Source organism: Myotis daubentonii, chromosome 4 (genome assembly GCF_963259705.1).
Source record: "Myotis daubentonii chromosome 4, mMyoDau2.1, whole genome shotgun sequence".
In the NCBI taxonomy this organism is placed as follows: Eukaryota; Metazoa; Chordata; class Mammalia; order Chiroptera; family Vespertilionidae; genus Myotis; species Myotis daubentonii.
In genome coordinates this window covers 24,984,007-25,009,618 of record NC_081843.1, presented here as the reverse complement: position 1 = coordinate 25,009,618, position 25,612 = coordinate 24,984,007, and the positions used below count along the sequence as shown (strand labels likewise).

General features: G+C 39.7%; 1 protein-coding gene and 1 pseudogene across 2 annotated transcripts in view; both read left to right on the top strand.

Moving 5' to 3' along the window:
• The window catches only part of PARN (poly(A)-specific ribonuclease), a 172,343-nt gene that overhangs the window by 54,803 nt on the left and 91,928 nt on the right, over positions 1 to 25,612 (top strand). For both annotated transcript variants that reach the window (XM_059693217.1, XM_059693219.1), the window contains exons 19-21: positions 9,367 to 9,422; positions 10,556 to 10,642; positions 13,264 to 13,338. In XM_059693217.1, the coding sequence (XP_059549200.1) occupies positions 9,367 to 9,422; positions 10,556 to 10,642; positions 13,264 to 13,338 (218 nt within the window). The remainder of the gene's footprint in view (positions 1 to 9,366; positions 9,423 to 10,555; positions 10,643 to 13,263; positions 13,339 to 25,612) is intronic.
• LOC132234028 (U2 spliceosomal RNA) lies at positions 13,616 to 13,759 on the top strand (annotated as a pseudogene).

The following is a 25,612-nucleotide window of genomic DNA, read 5'->3' as shown; positions in this document are numbered from 1 at the left end:
TACAAATTAATTCACTGCTTCAATTGTGTTGAGATTAGATTTTCTACAACATTTCTGTATCCCAGTATAGTGTTATGAGAGGAGTGCAATTTTCCTTGGAAATCTTTTTTTTTTTAGATAGAAGCTTTTTAGGAAGAAAAGTATAGTCTTGAAGAAAGCAGATGAACAAATGCAAATTGTTACTCATTGAATGAAATACTGAGTTTCTAGGAGGAAGAATGAAGAGGTTAGGGCAGCCGTGGGCAAACTACGGCCCGCGGGCCGCATCCGGCCCGTTTGAAATGAATAAAACTAAAAAAAAAAAAAGAGACCGTACCCTTTTATGTAATGATGTTTACTTTGAATTTATATTAGTTCACACAAACACTCCATCCATGCTTTTGTTCCGGCCCTCTGGTCCAGTTTAAGAACCCATTGTGGCCCTCGAGTCAAAAAGTTTGCCCACCCCTGGTTTAGGGGCTTGCGGTTTCTCCTTTTTTGCTAAGGAAAGAGACCAGAACAAACACTGTTTTTCTTAATTATGACATGTTTTAACATTAGAAGTCCTTCTAGATCATTCAGGCCTGTGTGTATGTGTACAAATCTGACGTTACATAAAATAAGTCCCTATATTCAGATACCTCTATGTCTTGCTCAACCCTGAGACGAACCTATTTGCTAGTTTTCCTGATGATGATCATGGTGTGTGTGGGCAGGTGTGACTGGAAAGCCTAATGCTCAGGTAGCCCAGATAGCAGCTCTTCCTATGTTACAAATATGGGAAGTTTGTCCTTTTGATCTGTGACAACATAGCTCTCTTCAGTGCCTGTTCTCATTGCCTTGAAAATTCAGTCTACTTAAAGCTCCTTCTCTTGTACCTAGGTTCTGCTCATCACATGAAGCCATAATTTAATCAGCCCCAAAGCATTACAAAAATTGTTTCTGAGATCTTTACTTATATATTGAGCTCATGTTTCATTTTTGTACACTAGGGCCGTGGTTGGCAAACTGTGGCTCGTGAGCCACATGCGGCTCTTTGGCCCCTTGAGTGTGGCTCTTCCACAAAATACCACGTGCGGGTGCACACGTACAGTGCAATTGAAACTTCGTGGCCCATGCGCAGAAGTCGGTATTTTGTGGAAGAGCCAGTATTTTGTGGAAGAGCCACACTCAAGGGGCCAAAGAGCCTCATGTGGCTCGCGAGCCGCGGTTTGCTGAGCCGCAGTTTGCCGACCACTGCAATAGGGGGTTGGATTTGGGTAGTGATTCAGGACTAAAACCTGACTTGTCCCTAGATGCTCCTGCACATGGAGGCTTTGGACATTGTTCAGGTTAAATGCCAAATGTGAGTGGGGTACCTCTCCCACATAGCATTGGAAAGCATGCTGCTGCAAGAGCAAAATTAGAACCAAGATGGTGGCATAGGTTAACGCTGGAGATTGCTGCCTCGAACAACCAATTCAAGGGTACACCTAAAAGACGGAACGAACATCATCCAGAACCACAGGAAGGCTGGCTGAGTGGAAATTCTACAACTAGGTGGAAAGAGAATATCATACCCAGACTCAGAGGAGGTGCAGTACTGAAGTGAAATACTCAGGTGCGGAGTGCGCACGAGCGGGCTGGCGGCGGAGGGCGCGGTTGTTGTTTTCAATCAGGAGGGAGTTTCAGACTCTGAGCTCCAGATCCGGGTGAGTCTCTAGGGACCCAGACTCAAACGGGAGAAGCGGGACTGTCTGGCTTCGGTCGGAACTCGAAGGCAGCTTTCTCTCTGAGGTTTGCAGCGGTTGCTGGGACTCTGTGAGGCAGAGCACCTAGGGACGGAACTGAGAGCAGCCATAACTGCTCGCTCCGCCCGCCCTGTTTGATCCAGTGCGACCCGCCCCGCCCAAGCCCTGCACAGATAGCCTCAGGCAAAGGCTAGATTAGCACCTCCCCAGAGGACAGAAGTTTTCCCACTGCAGACACAGCTGACTCTCATAGCCAGTTGGGTCAAATCCCCCCAGTAATGCCGACAACAATCAAGGCTTAACTACAACAAGACTGCGCACAAAGACCACTAGGGGGTGCACCAAGAAAGCATAAAAAAAATGCGGAGACAAAGAAACAGGAAAAAATTGTCAATGGAAGATATAGAGTTCAGAACCACACTTTTAAGGTCTCTCAAGAACTGTCTAGAAGCTGCTGATAAACTTAATGAGATCTACAAGAAATCTAATGAGACCCTCGATGTTATGATAAAGAACCAACTAGAAATTAAGCATACACTGACTGAAATAAAGAATACTATAGACTCCCAACAGCAGACCAGAGGAGCGCAAGAATCAAGTCAAAGATTTGAAATGCGAAGAAGCAAAAAACACCCAACTGGAAAAGCAAAATGAAAAAAGAATCCGAAAATACGAAGATAGTGTAAGGAGCATCTGGGACAGCTTCAAGCGTACCAACATCAGAATTATAGGGGTGCCAGAAGATGAGAGAGAGCAAGATATTGAAAACCTATTTGAAGAAATAATGACAGAAAACTTCCCCCACCTGGTGAAAGAAATAGACTTACAGGTCCAGGAAGCGCAGAGAACCCCAAACAAAAGGAATCCAAAGAGGACCACACCAAGACACATCATAATTAAAATGCCAAGAGCAAAAGACAAAGAGAGAATCCTAAAAGCAGCAAGAGAAAGAAACTCAGTTACCTACAAGGGAATACCCATACGACTGTCAGCTGATTTCTCAACAGAAACTTTGCAGGCCAGAAGGGAATGGCAAGAAATATTCAAAGTGATGAATACCAAGTACCTACAACCAAGAATACTTTATCCAGCAAAGCTGTCATTCAGAACTGAAGGTCAGATAAAGAGCTTCACAGATAAGGAAAAGCTAAAGGAGTTCATCACCACCAAACCAGTATTATACGAAATGCTGAAAGGTATCCTTTAAGAAGAGGAAGAAGAAGAAAAAGGTAAAGATACAAATTATGAACAACAAACATGCATCTATCAACAAGTGAATCTAAGAATCAAGTGAACAAATAATCTGGTGATCATAATAGAATCAGGGACATAGAAAGGGAATGGACTGACTATTGTTGGGGGGGAAAGGGGTGTGGGAGATGCGGGAAGAGACTGGACAGAAATCGTGCACCTATGGATGTAGACAGTGGGTGGGGAGTGAGGGTGGAGGGTGGGGTGGGAACTGGGAGGAGGGGAGTTATGGGGGGAGAAAAGAGGAACAAATGTAATAATCTGAACAATAAAGACTTAATTTAAAAAAAAGAGCAGAATTAAATATTTTCTTTTATTTCTGAATAGAATCATGGATTTTTTCCATAGATTTGGTAATGTAGAATTTTAAAGAACTTTAATGACCTTTTCAGTTCCCTGAGATCTGAGCCTCTTGGACATAGTATTCCTGAATCACCATCAGGAATTTTTGCATGAATTTTTGAATATCACTTCTGTGGTTTTTGTTTTCTTGAGCTCAGCTGCATAAAAATGGGTTAATACTGGCATTGTTTTGCAATCTGATTTTATTCGTGGACATCCAGGGAGTGGTTCAGATAAGCTGGTGTCATCAAAGGATAACCTTTGATCTTGTGTACTTCTTAAAACAGCCTAACGTGTTTTGTGGTTACCAGAATCTGTGTCTGAAACTTGTTGGTAAGGTTGGAGAATTTTGATAAATTTTAGAGGTGTCTGATGCTTTGTTTGCCAGTCTGCAGTGCTGCATTATTGGCTCAAGTTTAATGTTGGAGGTGTTCATTTGTGGCCAATTTACAGAAACAGGTTGGACTTTTGCCAGTGAGTTGCCAAGAAAGTAGTATAAGTAGTCTTTTATTCTTTCTTCTTAAAAATGAGAAAAATAGCCCTAGCCGGTTTGGCTCAGTGGATGGAGCGTTGGCCTGCGAACTGAAAGGTCCCAGGTTTGATTCCGGTCAGGGGCATGTACCTTGGTTGCAGGCACATCCCCAGTGGGAGGTGTGCAGGAGGCAGCTGATTGATGTTTCTCTCTCATCGATGTTTCTGACTCTCTGACCCTCTCCCTTCCTCTCTGTAAAAAATCAATAAAAAAATATATATATATAAAAAAATGAGAAAAATAGCTGCCAGAACAGTAACTTCCCCCAATTTACTTCTTGCATAGAACCTAGTTTCTTGCTATAGTTGACCTGGTTTCAGGAAGTAGTAGAAGCCTTATATTATCGCTTTCCTGGACTTTGAGGTAGTCCTTGGTATATGTTTTAATAGTTTTGTGTTTTTCTAAGCCAAAAACATTTAATATAAAAAAGTCATTAACACTAATACTTTTTTTGGAGAAGTTGGCCCAAATTACCCAGGCATTAATGACAATTAACCATACAACCTTGAACATACTCTTTTCTTATTAACTAGTGATTCTCAATCCTCAGAGTTTCTGAGGCAATAGGATTAGGTGTGGTCCAGGAATTTGCATTTCTATCAAGTTCCCAGGTGATGTCGCTGTTGCTTTTCTGGGGAACCACATTTGGATAAGGGCTCAAGGCCCCTACGAAGTTTTATATCTGAAATGAAATTTTTTTGTGAATAGTGAGCTTTCTTACACAGTCAAGGTCACAGTGTCATACTTCCTTGGTCGGAAAAGAATGTTAGCAGATGACTTTCTGTGAGTGCCATTCAGCTTATCAGCAACAGAGGTGACTCTGGAGATAAAGGTGTTGGACATAGCCTACACTGCGTAGCCTATTAAGAGGCTGAGCTCAAGTCACCCTGTCTGCTTTATCCTTGGATCTTTCCAGACATGTTTGAAAGCCGAGATAAACAGCACCACCAGATGTATAATCATAGAATGTATAAAAAAAACTGACAAATGCCAAAAGGGCTAAAATTTGTTTTATGGCAGTGGTTCTCAAACCTGTGGGTCACGACCCTTCTGGCGGTCGAACGACCCTTTCACAGGAGTCGCCTAAGACCATCCTGCATATCAGATATTTACATTACGATTCATAACAGTAGCAACATTAATGAAAATAATTTTTTAAAAAATGGATTTTATTGATTTTTTAAAGAGAGGAAGGGAGAGGGAGAGTTAGAAACATCGATGAGAGAGAAACATTGATCAGCTGCCTCCTGCACACCCCCTACTGGGGATGTGCCTGCAACCATATGCCCTTGACTGGGAATCGAACCCGGGACCCTTCAGTCTGCAGGCCGATGCTCTATCCACTGAGCCATGCTGGTCAGGGCACGAAAATAATTTTATGGTTGGGTCACAACATGAGGAACTGTATTTAAAGGGCCAGAAGGTTGAGAACCACTGTTTTATGGCATCTGGAATGTCAACTTGAGTTATACAGTTTATTAGGATAAAATTCTGGTATAAATTTGGCTGTTGTATCAAATGGGAATTTTAATTTTAGTCTTTGAGAGCTTGTTTGGAGGTTCTAGCAGGGGAGCGCAGCTACTCGTATACCCTTGACCGAAGACCGGTCCTCTCCTCAGGAGGGAAGGTCGTCCTCTTCGACAGAGCGCGCAGCTTCGGGAGGGACGCACATGGATCGGTGAGGGAGGAGGGGGACACCCGCCTAGCCAGCCAGATCAGCCGAATCAACCCTGGCGATCAATGGGGTGACAGATGTTGCAGCCAGATCGCCCTCACATCCTTAATTTTAGTCTTTGACAGAGTCGGTGTCACTCCTTTAGAGAAGAAGTGCTAAAATACGGTTCATCAGAAAGTTTGCGGGAATGTGGCGAGACTCCCGCATGGTCTTAAATGTCTTCACCCAATTATAGCCATATTGAATCTTTACTAAAATAGAGAAAACGTTTCATGAAAGTGTTGGGCCAAGTGCCTTTTTGAAATTTCCCAAAGAAAGGCCTTCTAGGAGAAATTGCTCTTCAATGCAATTCACAGTGAAGGGGCATCCTTTCAAATATTTATTAGCATTTCTGCTTTTCCAGTGCATTTCCTCACATGTTAAAATGAAAACTGCCTAGTGCAGCGATCCATATGTGAAGTATTTTATCAAATCATGCCAGGGAGTCAGTGTAGGCCTTTTGACAGCCAGTTTGTATGAGGCATTTCATATAATCAAATGTTTTAATTTCACTTTAAAAGGGCACGGATGTTACCAGAGCAGTGGCTTGCAAATAGCCCTGAGTAAGGGGATGGAAGGCCATTGGAGAGTTTACTTTGGTTCAGTTCCACAGATGCTCAGCTACAGTTTTAGAGTTGGTTTTCCAATTGCATGGCTCTCTCCAGCGGCACTGTCTGCCAAGTCACACACAGAGTTGGTTTTCGTGTTCTTCCAGGGTTTGGAGCTATTCATTTCTCTCTAAAGCCCAGACACGAAGGTGGAAGCCTACGGGAAGAGTGAGAAGTGCTATTAATAATTCATTTGAAAAGGGCTTCTATTTAGTTAAAGTATCAAGTAAGCAACCAAGATAGTATAGGCTTAACTAACTAAAAAAATCTTTTGAGTATTTTAACTGAGAATCAGTTTTACTTATTTTAATGAAAGATGATATTTCAAAGTTAGATGAAATTTTAGAGAACAAATAGCCTGTATATTGCTTGATAAAAGATAACTTTTTAAATTTTTCAATTACAGTTGATGTTCAACATTATTTTATGTTAGTTTTAGGTATATTGAATAGTGGTTGGACAGTTATATAATTTACAAAGTGATCTCCTTGATAGTTCTAATATCTACCTGGCATTATATATAGCTACTAGAGGCCCAGTGCACAAAATTTGTGCACGGGTAGGGTCCGTAGGCCTGGCCGGTGATCAGGGCTAATGGGGGCCTTCTGGCTGCTGGCTGGGGCTTTCCTTCATTCCACGCCGCCCCCTGGTGGTCAGTGCACGTCATAGCGAGCGATCGAACTCCCAGTCGAACTCCCGAGGGGACACTTTGCATATTAGCCTTTTATATATATAGATTACAATATATTCCCTATGTTGTACTTTATATCCCCGTGACTATTTTGTAACTACCAATTTGTACTTTTTCACCCAGCCACCTACCCTGCCTCTGATCTCGAAACTTTGTTTTATCTCTGTATCTGTTTATTTTGTTCTTTAGATTTCACATACAAGTGAAATCATATGGTATTTGTCTTTCTCTGACTTATTTCACTTAGCATAATACCCTCTAGATCAGTGGTTCTCAACCTTCCTAATGCCGCGACCCTTTAATACAGTTCCTCATGTTGTGGTGACCCCCAACCATAAAATTATTTTCGTTGCTACTTCATAACTGTAATTTTGCTACTGTTATGAATCGTAATGTAAATATCTGATATGCAGGATGTATTTTCATTGTTACAAATTGAACATAAAGCGTAGTGATTAATCACAAAAACAATATGTATTATATATATATTCCCCTCCTTCACAACAGGTGAGGTGGTACACAGGATGCATAAGATTGATTCAGTTGGCTCTTCCAGCTGGGCTTTCTCTAAGAAAGTCTCTAGTTATTTACCCTGGCCTCTCACTTCTGGTAGCCTTTATTATTATTTTTTTAAGTTTAAAAATAATAGTAAAAGAATTTTGAAAAACAGAGTTCAGTTTCACAAAACCATTGGCTTTTTTTCTTGGGATGGAGGTATTTTTCATTTTTGCTTTAATGACATAAATATTTTACCAAGCTGTAATTGCAGTATAAACTTTTGTGCTTATTTAAAACTTGAAATTGTATCACAATTTTTCATGTTGTGAAGTTTTCAAAAGTTATTTTGATTGTTTAATGTTCTGTTGAAATGATGAACTATAATTTATCACTCCCACATATTATTAAATCTTGAGGTTGATTTTGATTATTGGTGTATCTGGCAGTATAGCCAGGAACATTTTGTTGGTTGAAATTAGGGTAAAAAAAATAAAATTATTTTTACAGTACTTGATATGTCTTGTTAACTTTTAAAATAAAGTATTTTTGATTTGGCTTTTAGAATTTGGGGACCATTGCTCAAGTTACTAAATGGAGAATTTGAAGTTATCTATAATACTAAAAGGGTAATATGCTAATTAGACCATATGTCTTTCCTGAAGCTGGGAGATGGGGGGAGTAGTCGGGGGCGGGGAGGGGGGCAGCCCCATCCTGGGTGCCTGCGGGCAGCCTGGGGAAGCCAGCCTGGGTTCCAGGTGCCTGCCAGCGGCTGGAGGAGGGAAGCTTGGGTCCGGGGTGCTGGAGGGAAGCCGGTGCCTGCAGCCGGGGGAAGGAAGGCCTACTCTTGCATGAATTTTTGTGCATCGGGCCTCTAGTATGAAGCATAAAAGTACTTCTAACTGAGCTTTCTAACTGAGGAATATCTTTCCAGGTTCTGGTTGGCAGTAGTAAGAATAGCTACTTCCGAGAGAACTGCCTATGTGTTATGTGCTTTATATGCTTTATTGTCTATTGGCATTGCAGTATTAATTAAATTGGGTAAAATAGCTATCAGAGCCAGAATAGTATACTTGAGCTTAAATTAGTGCACTAAAAATAAATTTTGTTTCTTAGCCATAGGATTTGGTTTATTAAATTGTAGGCTAGGCAACAAGTTTTCAAACCACAGAGTACCATGACTTCTTTTTTTTCTAGTGTTAATGGATCAGTGTTATTCAGACTGATGGTTCCATTTGTAAACTGGATCATGCCTTGCTTGGCTTTTGAATGGCTGCTAATAAAATGCCTTAATTGTGGGTCAGTGAAGCCAAACTAATTGCTTGTTGGGCACTTGGATTGCCTTTTTAATTTGCTGTATAATGCAGTCTCTACCAGAAGTACACAATATATCGTTATCTAAATAAAACTCATTAAAATCATCTCACATACAACAGAATGTCTGATGTTTTGTCCATAATCTTGCAAATAAGAGAAAATTGAGTGGCCTTAGAGACTTGTACTTTACAAGTACTCTTTTTAAGTGCCTTTGTTTCCATTTTGAAGTTATACATAAAATGACTGCAATGGTTTATGTCAGTGTGATAATTTTCTGTAAAAAAGACATCTCTGCTGTTATTCTTAATTTACAAAACAGCAACTAGAGGGGTAACCTCTACAATTTAGGGAACAATTGCTTATTGGTTGGTAAGATGTTTAGCACTAAAATATTGGTTTTCTTTCATTTTCTCTGGACTGACAGGCAGCTTTATAAGGACTTTCTTTAGATCCTGCTTACTAATTCCATTCATTTAACGGCCACTGAGTGCTAGGAACTGTTGTAGGTGTTGGGGATACCCGAGGTTCATTTTTTTTTTAATATGATAGATATTTAGCCATAGAGAAAAATTGTTGAAATGAATCCTAAGAGCTTTTAAGATGATTTTTAAAACAGAATAATTTGATTAAGAAATTTCTAAAATATTTAATAGATGCCTGTTTGTTTTTTTTAAATATTAATTTGTTCATTACCTTTCTTTTTGTAGGTTATTTCTAATGAGAGTCATGGATATTCCCTATCTAAACTTGGAAGGCCCAGACTGTAAGTGAAATTTATTTTCTTATGCATCTGCACATTTAAGTATGTGGTCTGGAAGGGATAATAGGAAAAGTATGACTGAAGAAAGAGCTTTATCACTTAAAAAAAGGCAGTGATTTTTGTGGTTGATATGGATAGTATGCTTAAGTTAATGGTACCCTTGAGCCTTGATTAACTCATCTTTTTACTTACATTTTCCAGTTTATGCGTAAGTTGAATTAAAAATATATCACCATAATTTTGTTTCACTCAGAACTCTAAATTTATAATTTCATATAAATGCATAGTAGATTTTAAGATGTGTTATCTATATCAGTAACAGTAAGTTCTCTATTTTATAATTATTGGAGTACTGTATATTTTAGTTTAGTAGGTGATTTTGTTATTGAAAACCTTGTAAAGCTAATATATTTGGGAGGTGGTTGCTTCTTCTTCTGATTAATCTGTACTCTATCCACATTGCCCCATTGCTCTTTTCCAAGCCTTTGGATGTTGGTCTTAATATGTACTACAGGGATATAGGAATGGGTAAACTATACTTGATGATATGCGCTCCATATTAGATTTACATTTTAATCTGTCATTCTCATAAAAGTTTGGCAAGGTAAATATCGTCATTCCCAATTTATAACCATGATTGGTTAGAGTGGTTAGTTCTCTTGCTTGGAGTTGCACAGTTCAGTGGCGGGTCTGGTATTAGAACACAGAATTTTGACTTAGGACTGCTTTTACTTAAACACAATTAGCCCATTTAATTTGAACACTGTGGTGTGTGTTTTAGCTAATAAACATGTGGACAACTAGATTAAAAGGAGAAAGTTAAATGTTTAGTGAAACTTCTCAAACCGAGAAGCTGTTTTTTTTGGTTTTGTTTTCTTTAAATAATTTTCACAGGAACTTCATGAGCAAAGATGTTTCTGCATAGAATTTTTATTATTGTGGGTTCTATAAAATATCAGAGCCTGATGTCTAGGTTAAGATGGCAGAGTACTGCCATTCCTAAGAATGCTTTTAGGAGTTGTCTGATAATCAGGAAGCATTCATAATAATTCCCCAAGTTAGTGTGGACTTAGAGAACCCTTGATATATAGTTCACTTTTCAGCTATCAGCGTTTTATCAAAAATTTGTCTTGTAGTACAACCTAAACGTGATCATGTTCTCCATGTGACATTCCCCAAAGAATGGAAAACCAGTGACCTTTACCAGCTTTTTAGTGCCTTTGGTAAGTAACTCACAAGTGTAGATGTCCTTTTAACACTTTGCTCTTCTTTTGGTCGAGGTGATCAGAGGTATTTGGGGGCATAAGAGAATATTAATATGCATGGCTCAATGGTTGAGCATAGACCTATGAACTAGGAAGTCAGGGTTCAATTCCAGGTCAGGGCACATGCCTGGGTTATGGGCTTGATCCCCAGTGGGGAGCATGAAAGAGGCAGCCCATCAATGATTTTCTGTCATCATTGATGTTTCTATCTCTCCCTCTCCTTTCCTCTCTGAAATTAATAAAAATATATTAAAAAAAACAAAAATATTTGAAGTTTATTAAAAGATGATAAAGTAATTATATATTTTAGCATTTAGAGTAAAAAGCAGATACAAAGTAGGATTCCTGTGTAACTAAAATTATTTTTTTTACAAACTTCGTATAGAAACTGGACTGAAAAGAAATATCATACTAGTATCACTGAATGTTTTAGATAGGATTTTTTTCTTTATGCTTTCTGTATTTTCTAAAATAAGTATATATTAGCTTTTTAAAAAATACATATTTTATTGATTTTTTTACAGAGAGGAAGGGAGAGGGATAGAGAGCCAGAAACATCGATGAGAGAGAGACATTGATCAGCTGCCTCCTGCACACCCCGTACTGGGGATGTGCCCGCAACCATGTTCTTGACCGGAATCGAACCTGGAACCCTTCAGTCCGCAGGCCAATGTCCCGTCCACTGAGCCAAACCGGTCAGGGCTATATTAGCTTTTTTTTTATTTTTTATTTTTTATTTTTTTTATATATATATTAGCTTTTTAAGTAAAACCTTTACACACTTAAATTTTAGAAAAGTAAGTGAAAGCAGGCATATTTTTGGAAAGTTATCCTAATCTTTGCAGATAATCTACATGTCTTCTAAAATTCTAGTTCTGCTTTTAAACTTAAATACAGGTATAGAAATGCAGTTGAATTTCACAGCTCATTTCTTTTGAAAGCTTTTGATGTTGCTTCTCATCTTTTATTGTTACGTTCTTATCTCCGTATAGTCAAACTTTAATTGGCTAAATTAAGTAGAACGTTCTGAGTAAATTTAAAAAAAATTTTTAATTAAAGAAAATTACTTTGTGATATTGGATAAGTAACCCCTCTGTATCTTTGTTTCCTCATCGGAGCTGATGATGATGGTGATGATGACGATGATGATGATAAAATAATAATAATGCCACCCGTTTCATAGACATGTCACGAGGATTAAATGAGCTAATCCATGGAAGGCATTTAGAATAGTATGTGGCATATAGTAACTACTTAATAAATGTTAGCTATTATTATTTACTAGAGGCCCGATGCATGAAATTTATGCAAGGGGCTCAGCCCTCTCAGCCCCAGTTGTTCCGCTATTCTGCAGTCCTGTCTAATTAGCATATTACTCTTTTATTATTATAGATGTCAAAGACAGCATACTGGATAGAGAGGCAACAGAATAATAGTGACTTTCTAATTAAGTCATTATGGCACCTCATTGTGCAGCAGGAAGGGGGAGTTTTATCCTATGATAGTAAAATAAACTAGTTTCCTAGCCTTCTAAAATTTAGTTGGAATTAAAACAGTTTTTCATTGCTAAATTCCAGTGTGTTTACCCTTTTTTGTTATTGTTGTTAATCCTTACCCAAGGATATTTTTCCATTGATTTTTAGAGAGAGTGGGAGGGGAAGAGACAGAGAGAGAAACATAAATGGTTGCCTCCTGCATGCACCCCGACCAGGCCCGAAGATTGAGCCTGCAACCCAGGTTCATGCTTGGGGATCATGCCCTTGACTGGAATCTAGCCCGAGACCTTTCAGTCTGACTGAGCCAAACAGGCTAGGGCTGTTTACCCGTTTTTTAAAATTTCAGTTTTCGGTATTATTTTAAAGAGTTGTAGTATAATAATTAGATCTCTGATTTTCTCTTCAGTTTTCTGCCATTTCCTAATCCATTCCTCTTTCCTTCTCCTTAGTGCTCTCCTATATTCCATTCTGTTTACACTTAGCCATTCTTGACGATTAGTCTCTGTGAAAATCATTTTGTTTTACTATACTGCTTTCTGCCCCTCTCTGTGTGTTTTTTCCTCTCTGTTAGACTGTCTTGTTTTCTCTGTCTGACACCTTCTTTTCCTTTTCCTTTATTCTGTTATCTGTTTTCTTTACCTGGCTTGAGATCAAATTGACTTTTTCTTATTTTTTGCTACATTGATTCATTTCATGTTTCCCATTCGTAATTTTCAAAATTTGTGTCTTTGAAAAGAAATTGTTGTGTTTTTTAACTTATGTGCTCTCTGAATTTTGTTAGTGATCTTGATAGGAACAAAGTTTCCAGCTCTGGCAGGATACAAATCATGAAGGATATTTCTTTTGTTTATTAAAACAAATTTTAAAGCTCCTTTTTTTTTCTTCTTGGAAGTTTTAACTGAAATAACTGCTGTGGTAGATTTATGATTACCTTTTAATAGTGAATAGATTTTGATTGTATTTTAAACCACCTCATATTTCTCTAAATTAACACATATACCGAAATATAACAGAGATATAAATGAAATCTGATAGCTATCGAAATGGTCAAGTGTTCACTTTACGTTTAATACAATATTACAGGAAACATTCAGGTATCATGGATTGATGACACGTCAGCATTTGTTTCTCTCAGTCAGCCTGAGCAAGTACAAATTGGTAAGTGTTTTGGACATTGTTTTGTTTATTAATTAAAGTGGAAGCTTGCCCCCCCACACCCTTAGTGGGTTCAATCAGCTGATTCACAAGCATTGCAGCCTGGTATGTTTTGAAATTGTCTATAAAATAAAGAAAATAATTAGTGAGTCATGTTTAGAAAAGAAAGTAAGACAAATTTATTGATTCTTTATACATACTACATAATATCTTTTTTTACTTACCTCCATTCTGTTCCTTTTCCATTGCATTTTTTTTTTTTTTTCCTAAAATGAGTTGCATCGCTTCTCGGCCTTTTGGCTAAGATCAAGTGTAGTATCTGTTCTTATCAGTTTAATAAAATGAGTTGCAGATTTACTTGTAGGTTAGGAGTAGCAAATTGAGAGGGATGGGGAACAAAAAATGATGCCTGTATTGACCCTTTGGTCTCTAGTTTTCTCATGTATTTATAAATTTTTGTGATCTATTTATTCCATTAAACTTGTATAAAATATTGTTTTATAGGCAAATAAACTGAAACCTATGTTTGCTTAAACATTTTTTTCTTTTCTTTATTTTTTTAAGAGAGAGAGAGAGATGAGGGGATATGTGGAGATGGAAAGAAACATCTATTGGCTGCCTCCTGCATGCCCCCTGCTGGGGATTGAGATAGCAACTGGGGAATCAAACCTGCAACCTCCAGTTACATGGGTTGACACTCAACCACTGAGCCACACTGGCTGGACTATGTTGTTTGCTTTTAAAATCCTATCTAATAAAAGAGAAAAATGGTGATTGGCGTACGACGATACCCTTTTCATTGGCTAATCAGGGCTATATGCAAATTAACTGCCAACTAAGATTGGCAGTTAACTGCCAACAAGATGGCGGTTAATTTGCATATGTAGGCACAATGCAGGGAGGCGAAAGGGAAAGCAGGAAGAAGCCCCCTGCCACTGACAGTGATCGGAAACCCAGGGGGGAGCTAAGAGCTGGGGGGCAGGGCAAAGGCGGCCCTGGGGCCGCCTTTGCCCTGCCCCCCAGCCATGATCGGAGAATCAGGTGCCTTTTCCACCCTGGCCAGTGATAGCAGGAAGTAGGGGTGGAGCCAGCGATGGGAGCTGGGCACAGTCGAAGCTGGCAGTCCCGGGAGCTAGGGGTCCCTTGCCCTTGCCTAAAGCGAAGCCCACGATCGCGGGGCCGCTGCAGCTGCGGGTCCCCGCTGCCCGGGCCGGACGCCTAGGCCAGAGGTGTTAGGCCTGGGCAGGGGCGGAGCCTGCAACCGCAGGGAGCTGGGGGTCCCCTGCCCAGGCCTGACACCTCTGCCAGAGGCCTCAGGCCTGGTCAAGGGGCCGATCCGGTGATTGGTGATCGGAGGGTGATGAGGGTCAACTCCTCTGGCCGAGGCATCAGGCCTGGGTGGGGGGCGGAGCCGGGGATTGGGGGGATATGATGGTCCCCTTGCCCAGGCCTGAAGCCTGGGTCAGAGGCGTCAGGCTTGGGCGGGGGGTGGAGCAAGCGATCAGAGGGAGATGGGGGTCCTCTGCCCAGGCATGATTCCTGGGCCAGAGGCCTCAGGCCTGGGCGGGGGCCAGAGCCAGTGATCAGGGGGAGAAGGGGGTCACCTGTCTAAGCCTGACACCTCTGGCGGAGGCATCAGGCCTGGGTAAGGGGCCGATCAGGCGATCGGAGGGTGATGGGGGTCAACGCCTGAGGGCTCCCAGTATGTGAGAGGGGGCAGGCTGGGCTGAGGGGCACTCCCCCCCCCCACACACACACCCAGTGCACGAATTTCGTGCACCGGGCCCCTAGTAGGATTATAAAAAGATTGAGTATCACATCTCTAGTTGAACCCTAAATAATTTTGGTATTAACCATCACAAAGCATTTCATTTTCTTAGGATGAAAAGTTATTGAATAAAATACTGAAGAAAATATGTAGTATTAAGCTACTTATACAAATAGATTTCAAGTTTCATGGTGCTTAATAATATAAAAGGTATGAAATTTTGAAGTGATATATCTAAGTTTTTTCTTTTTATTTAACAAAATGTCACATACTAAAACTAACAATTCTGATAATGTAACTATAGGAGTAATTATATATGAAAACTTCTACAGAGTATTATAATAAAAGCCAGACATCCCCCGAGGGGTCCCAGATTGCGAGAGGGACCCCATTGGTACATGATTGGGGCCGGGGTGGGACATGGGAGGTTGGCCAGTTAGGGAGGGACTGTGGGAGGGCTCCAGGGTATGTCTGGCCCATCTTGCTCAGTCCTGGTCAGCTAGACCCCAGCAGCAAGCTAACCTACTGGTCATAGAGTCTGCCCCCTGGTGGTCAATGCACATCATAGCGAGCGGTTGAGTGGCCTTAGCATATCATTAGCATATTACGCTTTGATTGGTTGAACGGCCAACCTGACAACTGGACACTTAGCATATTAGGCTTTTATTATATAGGATCTGCTTGGCCTCTTGCCTTGTACAGTAAAAATGAGTGTGTAAAAGTGCATTGGCATCTGTAAAACACTAATTAGTACTTGAAAATGCAAGCATAATTCTTGTTTATGTGTACAGGGTGTCAAAGCTTCTTGTAATGTTCCTATTATACCATATTTGATGTCCAATAATGATTTCTCCCTTACTTATTATTTGAAAGAGTCTTCAAACAGTGGGTTTTAAGCTCAGTATTCTAGTCAATGAATCCGGTAGCCACAGAAGCACTCTAATTTGATTGTTTGCCTATGTGTGTTGTTTCCCTGAGGATAATATTAAGTCCACCTTATTCACCATTGAATCCTCTGGTGCCTGGCACACACTGTGGCATGAATAAATAAATGTGTGTTTGAATGGGTAATATGGGGAATAGGCCAAGATGACATTAGGACCTCTTTACCCTTTTCCTCAGAGATTAAGAAGTAGAAATGCCTATTGTCTTTTGATATATGCAGCTTTACTAGTAAAGTGTAATTTTCCACTGTTGTCTCTCTTTTTACACAAGAGGCAACTCTTAACATAAATACCTGGACGTTTGCACATGACCATAGTGTTCTTTGGCAGAAGCCATCTTTTACTCGATAATCACCTAGGTCCCTTTCGAGCCAGGCTGTGTCCTACTTCCCCCCTCGTCTCAGCTTCAATATCCACTTCTCCGGATGTCTTCTCTGGCTTCATTTGAAGGGGAATGTACCCTGTTTTCTGGGCTAGCCTGGCATCCTTTATTGACACACCTTGTTTTTCTTCCCCGATAGACTGTAAACTCTTTTAGTGCAGGGACCATATTTCTTGTTCACCATCATGTTTTCAGTGCTTAGGATAGTATTGTCTGACATTAGTAAGTGTTTGTTAAATATTTATTTATCTTAATAAATGATATTCAAGGTATTATGACTTAGAAATGTGTTTTTGCACGTGACAGATATATCTACTGTCTCTGGTCTTTTGCTGTGCTTTCTAAAATTATGCATATGCTTCACTGAAAGACAATTTAAAATCTGTTCTTTATGGTAATCATTCTTATGTGCTGTAAACCCTATTAATATAATCTTAAATTACTTATTCATTTCTGCGGAAACGGAGGATCTGTTAGATCAATATTGTAACATTGGAAAAATCATTAAATGCCTATTTATATAGCAAGCAGTTCATAATGGCTTCTTTGGCCCAGTTACAAGCTTTTTTTGTTGTTATTAATCCTCACCTGAAGATATTTTTTCCATTGCTTTCAAGTGAAAGGGAAGGAGAGAAGGAGGAAGGGGGGAGAGAGAGGGAGAGAGAGAGGGAGAGAGAGAGGGGGAGAGACAGGGGGAGAGAGAGGGGGAGAGAGAGGGGGAGAGAGAGAGAGAGAGAGAGAGAGAGAGAGAGAGAGAGAGAGAGAGAGAGAAAGAAACAGAGAAACGTCAATGTGAGAGAGACACATTGACTGGCCACCTCCCACATGAGCCCCTACCAGGGGCGGAGAGGGAATCCGCAACCCAGGCATGTGCCCTTGACAGGGAATCGAACCTTTGACCCTGAGGTGCACAAGCTGACACTCCAACCACTGGACAATACTGGGCAGGCACAAGCAATTTTTTATTTACATTCATGGAGTTGCTTTTTAAGTGACACCTATCTTTTTCTTTTGATATTACTGTACTGAGTCTAATCGAGATTTTGAAAAAATTTATTTTCAACATTTTGAATATGAGAGCTCTCTTTTTCTAGGAATCCTTATCATACTATTTATTAAAACCTTTCTACTGAGTGCCATGTATTGTGATTCTTTTTTATTTATTTTTTATTTTTTCTGCTGCTGCTGTGAAGGTGAGGGTCCCTGGTGGCTTTGGGTGTTCAGATAGTGATAACCCATACAAGCCATATAGTCAGCCTTCTTCCCTTCTCACTCTTCATATACGACAGTAGGCGGCCAAAATAAAAAACATTTCCCAGCCCTAGTTGGTTTGGCTCAGTGGATAGAGCATCACCCTGCGGAGTGAAGGGTCCCGGGTTTGATTCCAGTCAAGGGCACATGTCCTGGTGCTTGATCAATCCTCAGTAGGGGGCGTGGAGGAGGCAACTGATCAATGATTCTCTCTCATCATTGATATTTTTATCTCTTTCTCCCTTCCTTTTTGAAATCAATAAAAATATATTTAAAAAAAAATAACGGTAGGTGGCCAATATGGGACTTGATACATTGGAGAAGATAACTTAGTCTCCACATTTAAGATTTTTTCCTCAAAGTAGTCAAATAAGAAATTACCTTAAATAAGAAATATATAGCTCATTCATATTTAATATTTTTAAATTCCTAACATAGTTTTGTTAAATGGGGAAAGAGCTCAATATTTCAAAGCAAACATTCTAGTCATACTCTCAATATATAGACATTGTCTTGAGTGTCCTTGAATGTTATAAGACATTTTCTCTCTGCCTATAGTTTTTATAGTATTAGCTTTGATTTATTTTGAAAGCTGAAGATTGGAGTTAGAAACCTAACAATTATTTTGTAAAGCCAGCCCAAATTCAACGAGTTATATAAATTCTTGATATGCTGTTTTAAGAGCTTGTTCAGGATGATTTATTGGGGTTGGGTAGAATCTTGGCTTCATTTCAGCCCAAAGTATGAATGCGCTTTTATTAAATCGGACTTTTAAAAGCATAGCTTTTGATTTCATTTAACAGATGAAAATTAGAGTTGTGGATATGACTCTTTTGAAGTGATTATTTAGCAATGTTTTGCTAAAAGGCTGCTTGTAATTTTAAACTTTACCTGTGCCTTTTGTTATCCTTGTAATTTGTGCAAAATCTGTGGTGGTAACTGCTTTTCATTTGTGATATTAGTGATTTGTGTTCTTATTTTTTTCTGGGTCACTCTACCTAGGGGTTACTGATTTTGTTGATTTTAAAAAATCAGCTTCTGGTTTATTTTGTTTTTCTGTATTGTTTGCTGTACTGTCTACTTTGTTAGTTTTTTGCATTAAAATTTTTTTAATTACTTTTCTTTTTTAAAGAGAGAAAAACATCAATTTGTTGTTCCACTTTTTTATGCAGTCATTGGTAGCTTCTTGCATGTGCCTTGACCGAAAATCAAATCCACAACTGTGGCATATTGGGATGACACTCTAACCAACTGAGCTCCCCAGCCAGGGCCTCTTCTTATGTTTTTTATGTTTGGCTGGTATATCTTCCTTTTATTTATTGTTAGCCTATGTGTGTATATAGCATATAGTTGTAGATAGCGTATAGTTGGGTCTTGCTTTTTTATTTATCCTAATGAGTGATTTTTAATTGGAGTATTTAGTCTGTTGACATTTAATGTAATTATTTATATGATTAAGCCTATCATTCAAAAAAAATTTTTAAAATATATTTTTATTGATTTCAGAGAAGGAGGGAGAGAAAGATAGAAACATCAGTGATGAAAGAGAATCATTGATAGGCTGCCTCCTGCATGCCCCCTATTGGGGATCGAGCCAGCAAACCTGGCATATGCCCTTGGCTGGAACCGAACCCGGGACCCTTCAGTCCACAGGCCGACGCTCTATCCACTGAGCCAAACTGGCTAGGGCCAAAAAATATATATTTTTTTGTTTCCTCTGTTTTACTCCTGGTTTTCTTTAGCCCAGCTGGTGTGGCTTAGTGGATGAGCATTGTCTCATGGACCCAAAAGGTCCCAGGTTTGATTCCTAGCCACGGCACATGCCCGGGTTTTGAGCCCAGTAGGGGGCATGCAGGAGGCAGCCAGTCAATGTTTCTCTCTCATGAATGTTTCTCCCCCTTCCTCTCTATCTAAAAACCAATAAAAAAAATTTAAAAAGTTTTCTTTAAATGAATACATTATATTACATTGTACAGATACATATGGCATATATAACTATATCCCTTTTAGATGTTTAAGTTATATCCACATTTTTACTATTTTAAGTTAATTATTATTTTTATATATATATATATATATTTTTTTATTGATTTTTTACAGAGAGGAAGGGAGAGAGATAGAGAGTTAGAAACATCGATGAGAGAGAAACATCGATCAGCTGCCTCCTGCACATCTCCTACTGGGGATGTGCCCGCAACCCAGGTACATGCCCTTGACCGGAATCGAACCTGGGACCTTTCAGTCCGCAGGCCGACGCTCTATCCACTGAGCCAAACCAGTTTCGGCAGTTAATTATTTTTTTATATTATTTTTGGTTAATCCTTACCTGAGGATATTCCCTCCATTGACTTTTTTTGTTTTATTTTTTTTTAGAGTGGAAGAGAGGGAGGAAAGGGAAGAAAGAGGATAGAGAGAGAGAGAGAGAATAAAACATTGATGTGGGAGAGACACATAGATTGGTTGCCTCCCAAACATGCCACGACCTGGGGCCTGGGATTGAACCTGCACCCAGGTATGTGCCTTTGACCAGGAATCGAACCCATGACCCTTTGGTGTGCAGGCTGATGCTCTAACCAATGAGAAACACTGGCCAGGGCATTAAATTAATTCTTTAAAAAATATTTTTATTGGTCTCAGAGAGGAAGGGAGAGGGAAAGAGAGATAGAAACATCAATGATGAGAGAGAATCGTTGACTGGTTGCCTCCTGCATGCCCCCTACTAGGGATCGAGCCTGTAACCCCGGCATATGCCCTGACTGGGAATCGAACCGTGACTTGGCTCATAGATTGATGCTCAACCACCAAGCCACACCAGCTTTCAAAAGCCCCAAACTTTTAAAAGTTTGAGTCACTTGATAGCATGAGCACGATAATGTTTAAGAATGCATTTTTGTAATTATATTTTCAGATGGAGTGTAAGCCTTTTGTTCCTTATTGATTTCTCACTGTATATTGCTAAACTTTATGTTTGTATGTTCAGTGTTGTTTTTTATAGTAACAGCATAGAATAATTATGAAGATACTTTACAAGGTTTTTGAAAAGATTGTTTTCATTTGAAACTGCAGTGCTATTTTTTGTATAAATATTTGCCTGCCTGCTGTTGAAGAATTGAGGGACTAAATTTGATGGGGAATAGAGTTGAAATAATAATCTCTGCACTCAAGGAATTCATAGTCAAGTAATGCAGATGAGTATTTAGACAACTAGTGTATCAGCATATGCTAAGGGAGGGAGAACCAGCTCAGGCTGGCATGGAGATACAGTAGAGGGTCAGCAGGGAATACTTCCTGGAGTAGGTGATGCCTGTGCTGCTCCTCAAATAATGAGTTGGATTTAGTTTAGTAGAGGAAGACTGAGAAAGCTTTGGCAGAGTGGGACTAGCATATCCTTTGGTATGACTGGGATTTTTTTGGTACATGTGGTGTAGTGGCTGGAGGGGAATTTAGAAGGTGGAAACACAGAATTTGTGTGTTAAAAATAGGAATTTGAATTGTGTCCTTTGTACAGATCTTGCAGTAACATTGATTTGGAGTGTTTTTTTATTAAGTCAAGTTTTAAAATAAAATATTGTGTCTAACTTATTTTCTTTTAAAAGTTTGGGGCTTTTGAAAGAATTCTCAGGTGTTGAGTGCCAAATTTGCCAACCAAACAGGGAGCAGCCATAGGAAAGCCTGATAGTTGGCAGAGGTGATACACTCAATGGCACTTGTTCATGTGTATATGGTGGCATTGTGGCAGAGTCAAAAATAGGTGGACATATTCAAGTAGGTTTTTTTGTTGTTGTTGATCCTCATCTGAGGATTTTCCCACCCTATAGATTTTTAGAGAGAGTGGAAGGGAGGTATGGGGGAGGGAAAGAAAGAGAGAGAGAGAGAGAGAGAGAGAGAGAGAGAGAGAGAGAGAGAGAGAGAGAAACTTCTATGTGAGAGAGACACATCAATTGGTTGCCTCCTGCACGTGCCCTTATTGGGGGCCAGGAACTAGCCTGCCTGCAACCAAGGTATGTGCTCTTGACTGGAATCGAACCCGCAACCCTTCAGTGTGTGGGCCAACACTCTAATCACTGAGAAAATAGGCTAGGGCAGGTTTTATTTATTTTTAAATGTCTAGAAGGTTGGTCTTTGCATTTACTCTATTTCATAGCCTTTGCTAAGAGATTGGGGCCAAATTGAATTTATCTGGGAACCTGCCATATCTATAAATGCCGCACAAAATAATAAATGGGCCATTGGTTTCCAAGAATTGGTGACAGTGCACTTTAGTTCCTAATTTATTTATAGTTCATAAAAATTATTTCTTAACAAACAAGATTGTAAAAAAAAAAAAAGAGAAAGAAATCCTATTTGATAATTTAATCTTTTGATAAACATTTAAATGTTTACACAAATGATAATGGAATGAGTCAAGGTGTGGAGTGAATGACGAAGAATGAACACAGGGATGAACGAATGAAGGAATGAATGCAGATGACATGTGTTTTTGTATTCAGAGGAAGGAGAGATGACTGAGCTAAAACTCATCGATTGTTAATTGTCTCACCCAGTAGACTTGGCTTCTCAAAGTGGGGACTATTCATAGCTATTATTTTACTTCATTGGTGTTTGGGACATGCGGGGCACTAGTTGGGGATGACTTTGAGGAGAGGCCTTTATTTGGCCCTTGCTGGGGGTCTGATTCTGGGTTAGCAGAGAAGGGGATCGTGCCAGCACCACAGAGGTTGGAATGAAAGTGGATGTTTACAACAGTTTGTCAGACTATGGTTCACACTCTCATTAGGTTGTGAAATCGTTTTAGTGAGTGTGATCAGCATTTTTATAAAAGGAAGAAGTTAGAAAAGTTCAGTGTAAGTCCCATATAATAAAGGCAGGTTTGCTTTTTTTAAAAATGTAACTTTTGTTCAGGTACAAATCTGAACATGTATGTGTACAGGGTTGTAATAAAAATGTATTGTTGTAGGTCACGGTCAAAAAAGTTTGAAACCAGATGGTTTAGGAGACTTTTCCATGTGTGCAGAGCACTGTGGTTAGGGAGGAGGCAAAGGCAACCCTGACAAAGGTCTCGCTCCTCAGGCGCATTTTGGGGCTGGGGATTTGTGTGGAGAGCATCTGGGAGAAATGCTTGTTCCTTTATCCTTACATCTCCATGGGCCAGGAGTCTCATCTTGCTTCTCACCGAGAGAGGAATGTTGTGGTTACAGTGTATGACCCCACTCTCTATCCCCCTTGCTTTGTCCTCCTCATGGAAGGACAAATGGCATATCTGATGAGTGAAATCAGGAAAAGGCTGGCTCCAGGGGCCTTTGAGTGGGGTTACTGCATTGAAGAAGGCAGACCTGCAAACCAGCTGCTGGGGTCTGTTCTGGCAGCAGAGATTTGGAAATAGTTCAGAGTCTCCTTGCAGCTGTCAGATTTCTTCATTGATGGGGCCTGCTGGTCTGGATTTCTTTAGAGGGTGGCAGCAGCTATAGTCTAAAGCACCACTGAGACCTCAGGCCCTAGATCCACCTCAACACAATGTACTAAGGAGTCCTGTACTTTGGGGGAACAGAAAGGTGATGCTAAGTCATCATTAGCTCTTTTATCTGTTCTTCAATTTGTTAGGACCCATAAGAGACGATGGTGCTCCCTAACTGCTAACCAGTATTAGTGGGAGATAGGGAAGGGGCTTATTCTGAGGGCCTTGATAGCAATGACCACCCCCATCAAATTTTGACTTTGTGTGTGAACAGCAGAGAGCCTTTATGCGCACCCAGGCAGGTATGGGTGTTACTATGATTACATGATAAGAAATTTCTTTCATAAGGCATGATGGGTTCTACAGTATGAGAGAGCTGAGAGGCTGGGCATGGCTGCAGTGATTGCAAAAGTGGAATGACGACCAGTAGTGACCTATAGTTAAAAAAAGTTTTATTCTACGATTGGTCTGTGAGGGTGTTTACTTACTGCCAACATTGTTAAGAGTATTTGGGAACTAATTTTCTAGTTTGCCACCCTTCTGGATTACTAAACTGTTTAAGTGCTTTTTAACGCCAGATGTGACTTTCTGTCTTACTTCCATTTCACCAACCAGAAGATGGTGCTGTTGTGTTGGAACTAATCCACCTTTCCCTCTTCAAGTAAAATTTGTCAACTAAATGCTTATTCATACTAAATCATGTGGACACATTTAGCATGTGGTGTTTATAGTATACTCCTCATGCAGAATTGGATGAGATGGGCAACATGAAACATTTTTAGGGTCAAACTTACAAAGTGAGGGGCTAGAGAAACCAGGCACAGTGGCTTTGATTAGTTGTTTCTTCAGGGCCACCTTTGCACTCAGGGTAAAGTGACAATCTTATAGGAGATAGGATGAAGGTGTCTGTTAGGTGCTGTTTGATCTGTGTGTAGTCTTCTATGATTTTGTTTGAAGATCTATGAATAGAAGTGAGAGAAACTTCCATAGAAAAAGAAACATTTTTTTCTCTTCTCTTTTTGAAAAAGATCTGAATTACCGAGAGAAAAAGTCATGAATTGAGTTTATAAGAAATCCTATGCTCAATTCAATGCTTAACTGAATACTCAACTAGCTGAAACACCCAAGCAATCTCTTATTTTAACCTCTTGAAAGGAACCCAGATGATATGATGGACTTGAAGCAAAATTGGTTGTGTGATATTGAGTGCTTGACTAACCTCTTAGAGCCCTCAGCTGTAAAATGAAGATGAGAAACTCTGCTTCTTAGATCTGGGAAGAATTGATCTGGGTAATAAAGGTAATGTTAACACAGTGCCTGGTACTAGCTGCTCAGTAAACGTTCACTTCTCCCATCTCACCTGCATCCAGAAATCCAGACATTAAAACAATATTACCAAATTGAAACAATATTACACAGTGTATGTATTGATGCATCATGGAGACTAAGTGTAAAACTTGTGGTGTTTGCTCAGCTTGAAGAATGGCATGTCCCTCAGGTAGGCCCATGTTTGTTGCTGTAAGTGACCTGGAGTTAAAGTCTTCCTCTGCTTTGTAGCTTTTGAACAAAAGACCAAAACTGTTGCTACAATGATTCTTAGTTGTCTCTCTTTTTCTTTCATATGGCTTCCTATAGTTGGCTGCCATTCTGGTTAATCTCTTATCCAAACAGTCAGGGGTCTCCCTCAGAGTTCACTCAGAGAGCTCCCTGAGTTACTTGAGCATCTTTCTGGTATAGAATTAGCTTTTGAGTAGGTTCTTAAATACCATGAAGGTTCTATAGACACAGAGAATTTTATAGGATTGCTGTAAGATAGGTCTATGGATTTATTCTGAGACTTAGGGTGGGAAGCTGGTTTGGGAATGGTCTCAAAAGTACAGTCAGTTCTCATATGCACAGATTCTATGTTTGTGAATTCACCTACTCATTAAAATTTTTTTGTAGCCTCAAAATCAGTACTCACAGAGCTCTTGGAGTCATTTATGGATCTCAACAGAATGGTGACATTTTAGTCTCTCGATGCACAGGTTCCCCAGCTGAGGGGGAACAAGGAAACACTCTGCCTTCTTGTTGAAACTCTTATGCTGTAAACAAGTATTCTTTTCGCAGTATAGTTGATGCCATGTTTTTCACATTTTTGTGCTTTTTGTTGGTGATTTGACTGTTAAAAATGGCTCCTAACTATAGTTTCAAGGTGCTCTCTGGTGTTCCTAAGCCAAAGAAGACCATGATATGCCTTATGGAGAAAATATGAGTTATTAGATAAGTTTCATTCAGGCATGAGTTCAATATTAATGAATTGACAATGTATATTAAATAAGGTATCTTTAAGCAGAAGATCACACAAAACAAGGGTATGTGTTGATTGGTTTACAAAAACGTAGTGTCCAGAGGCTTGTAGGAACCTAACCCTGGTTGTCCCTTAGAAGCAATGATTCGGTGTTTGTGGACACTTCATAGAACGTAACTACCAGGAA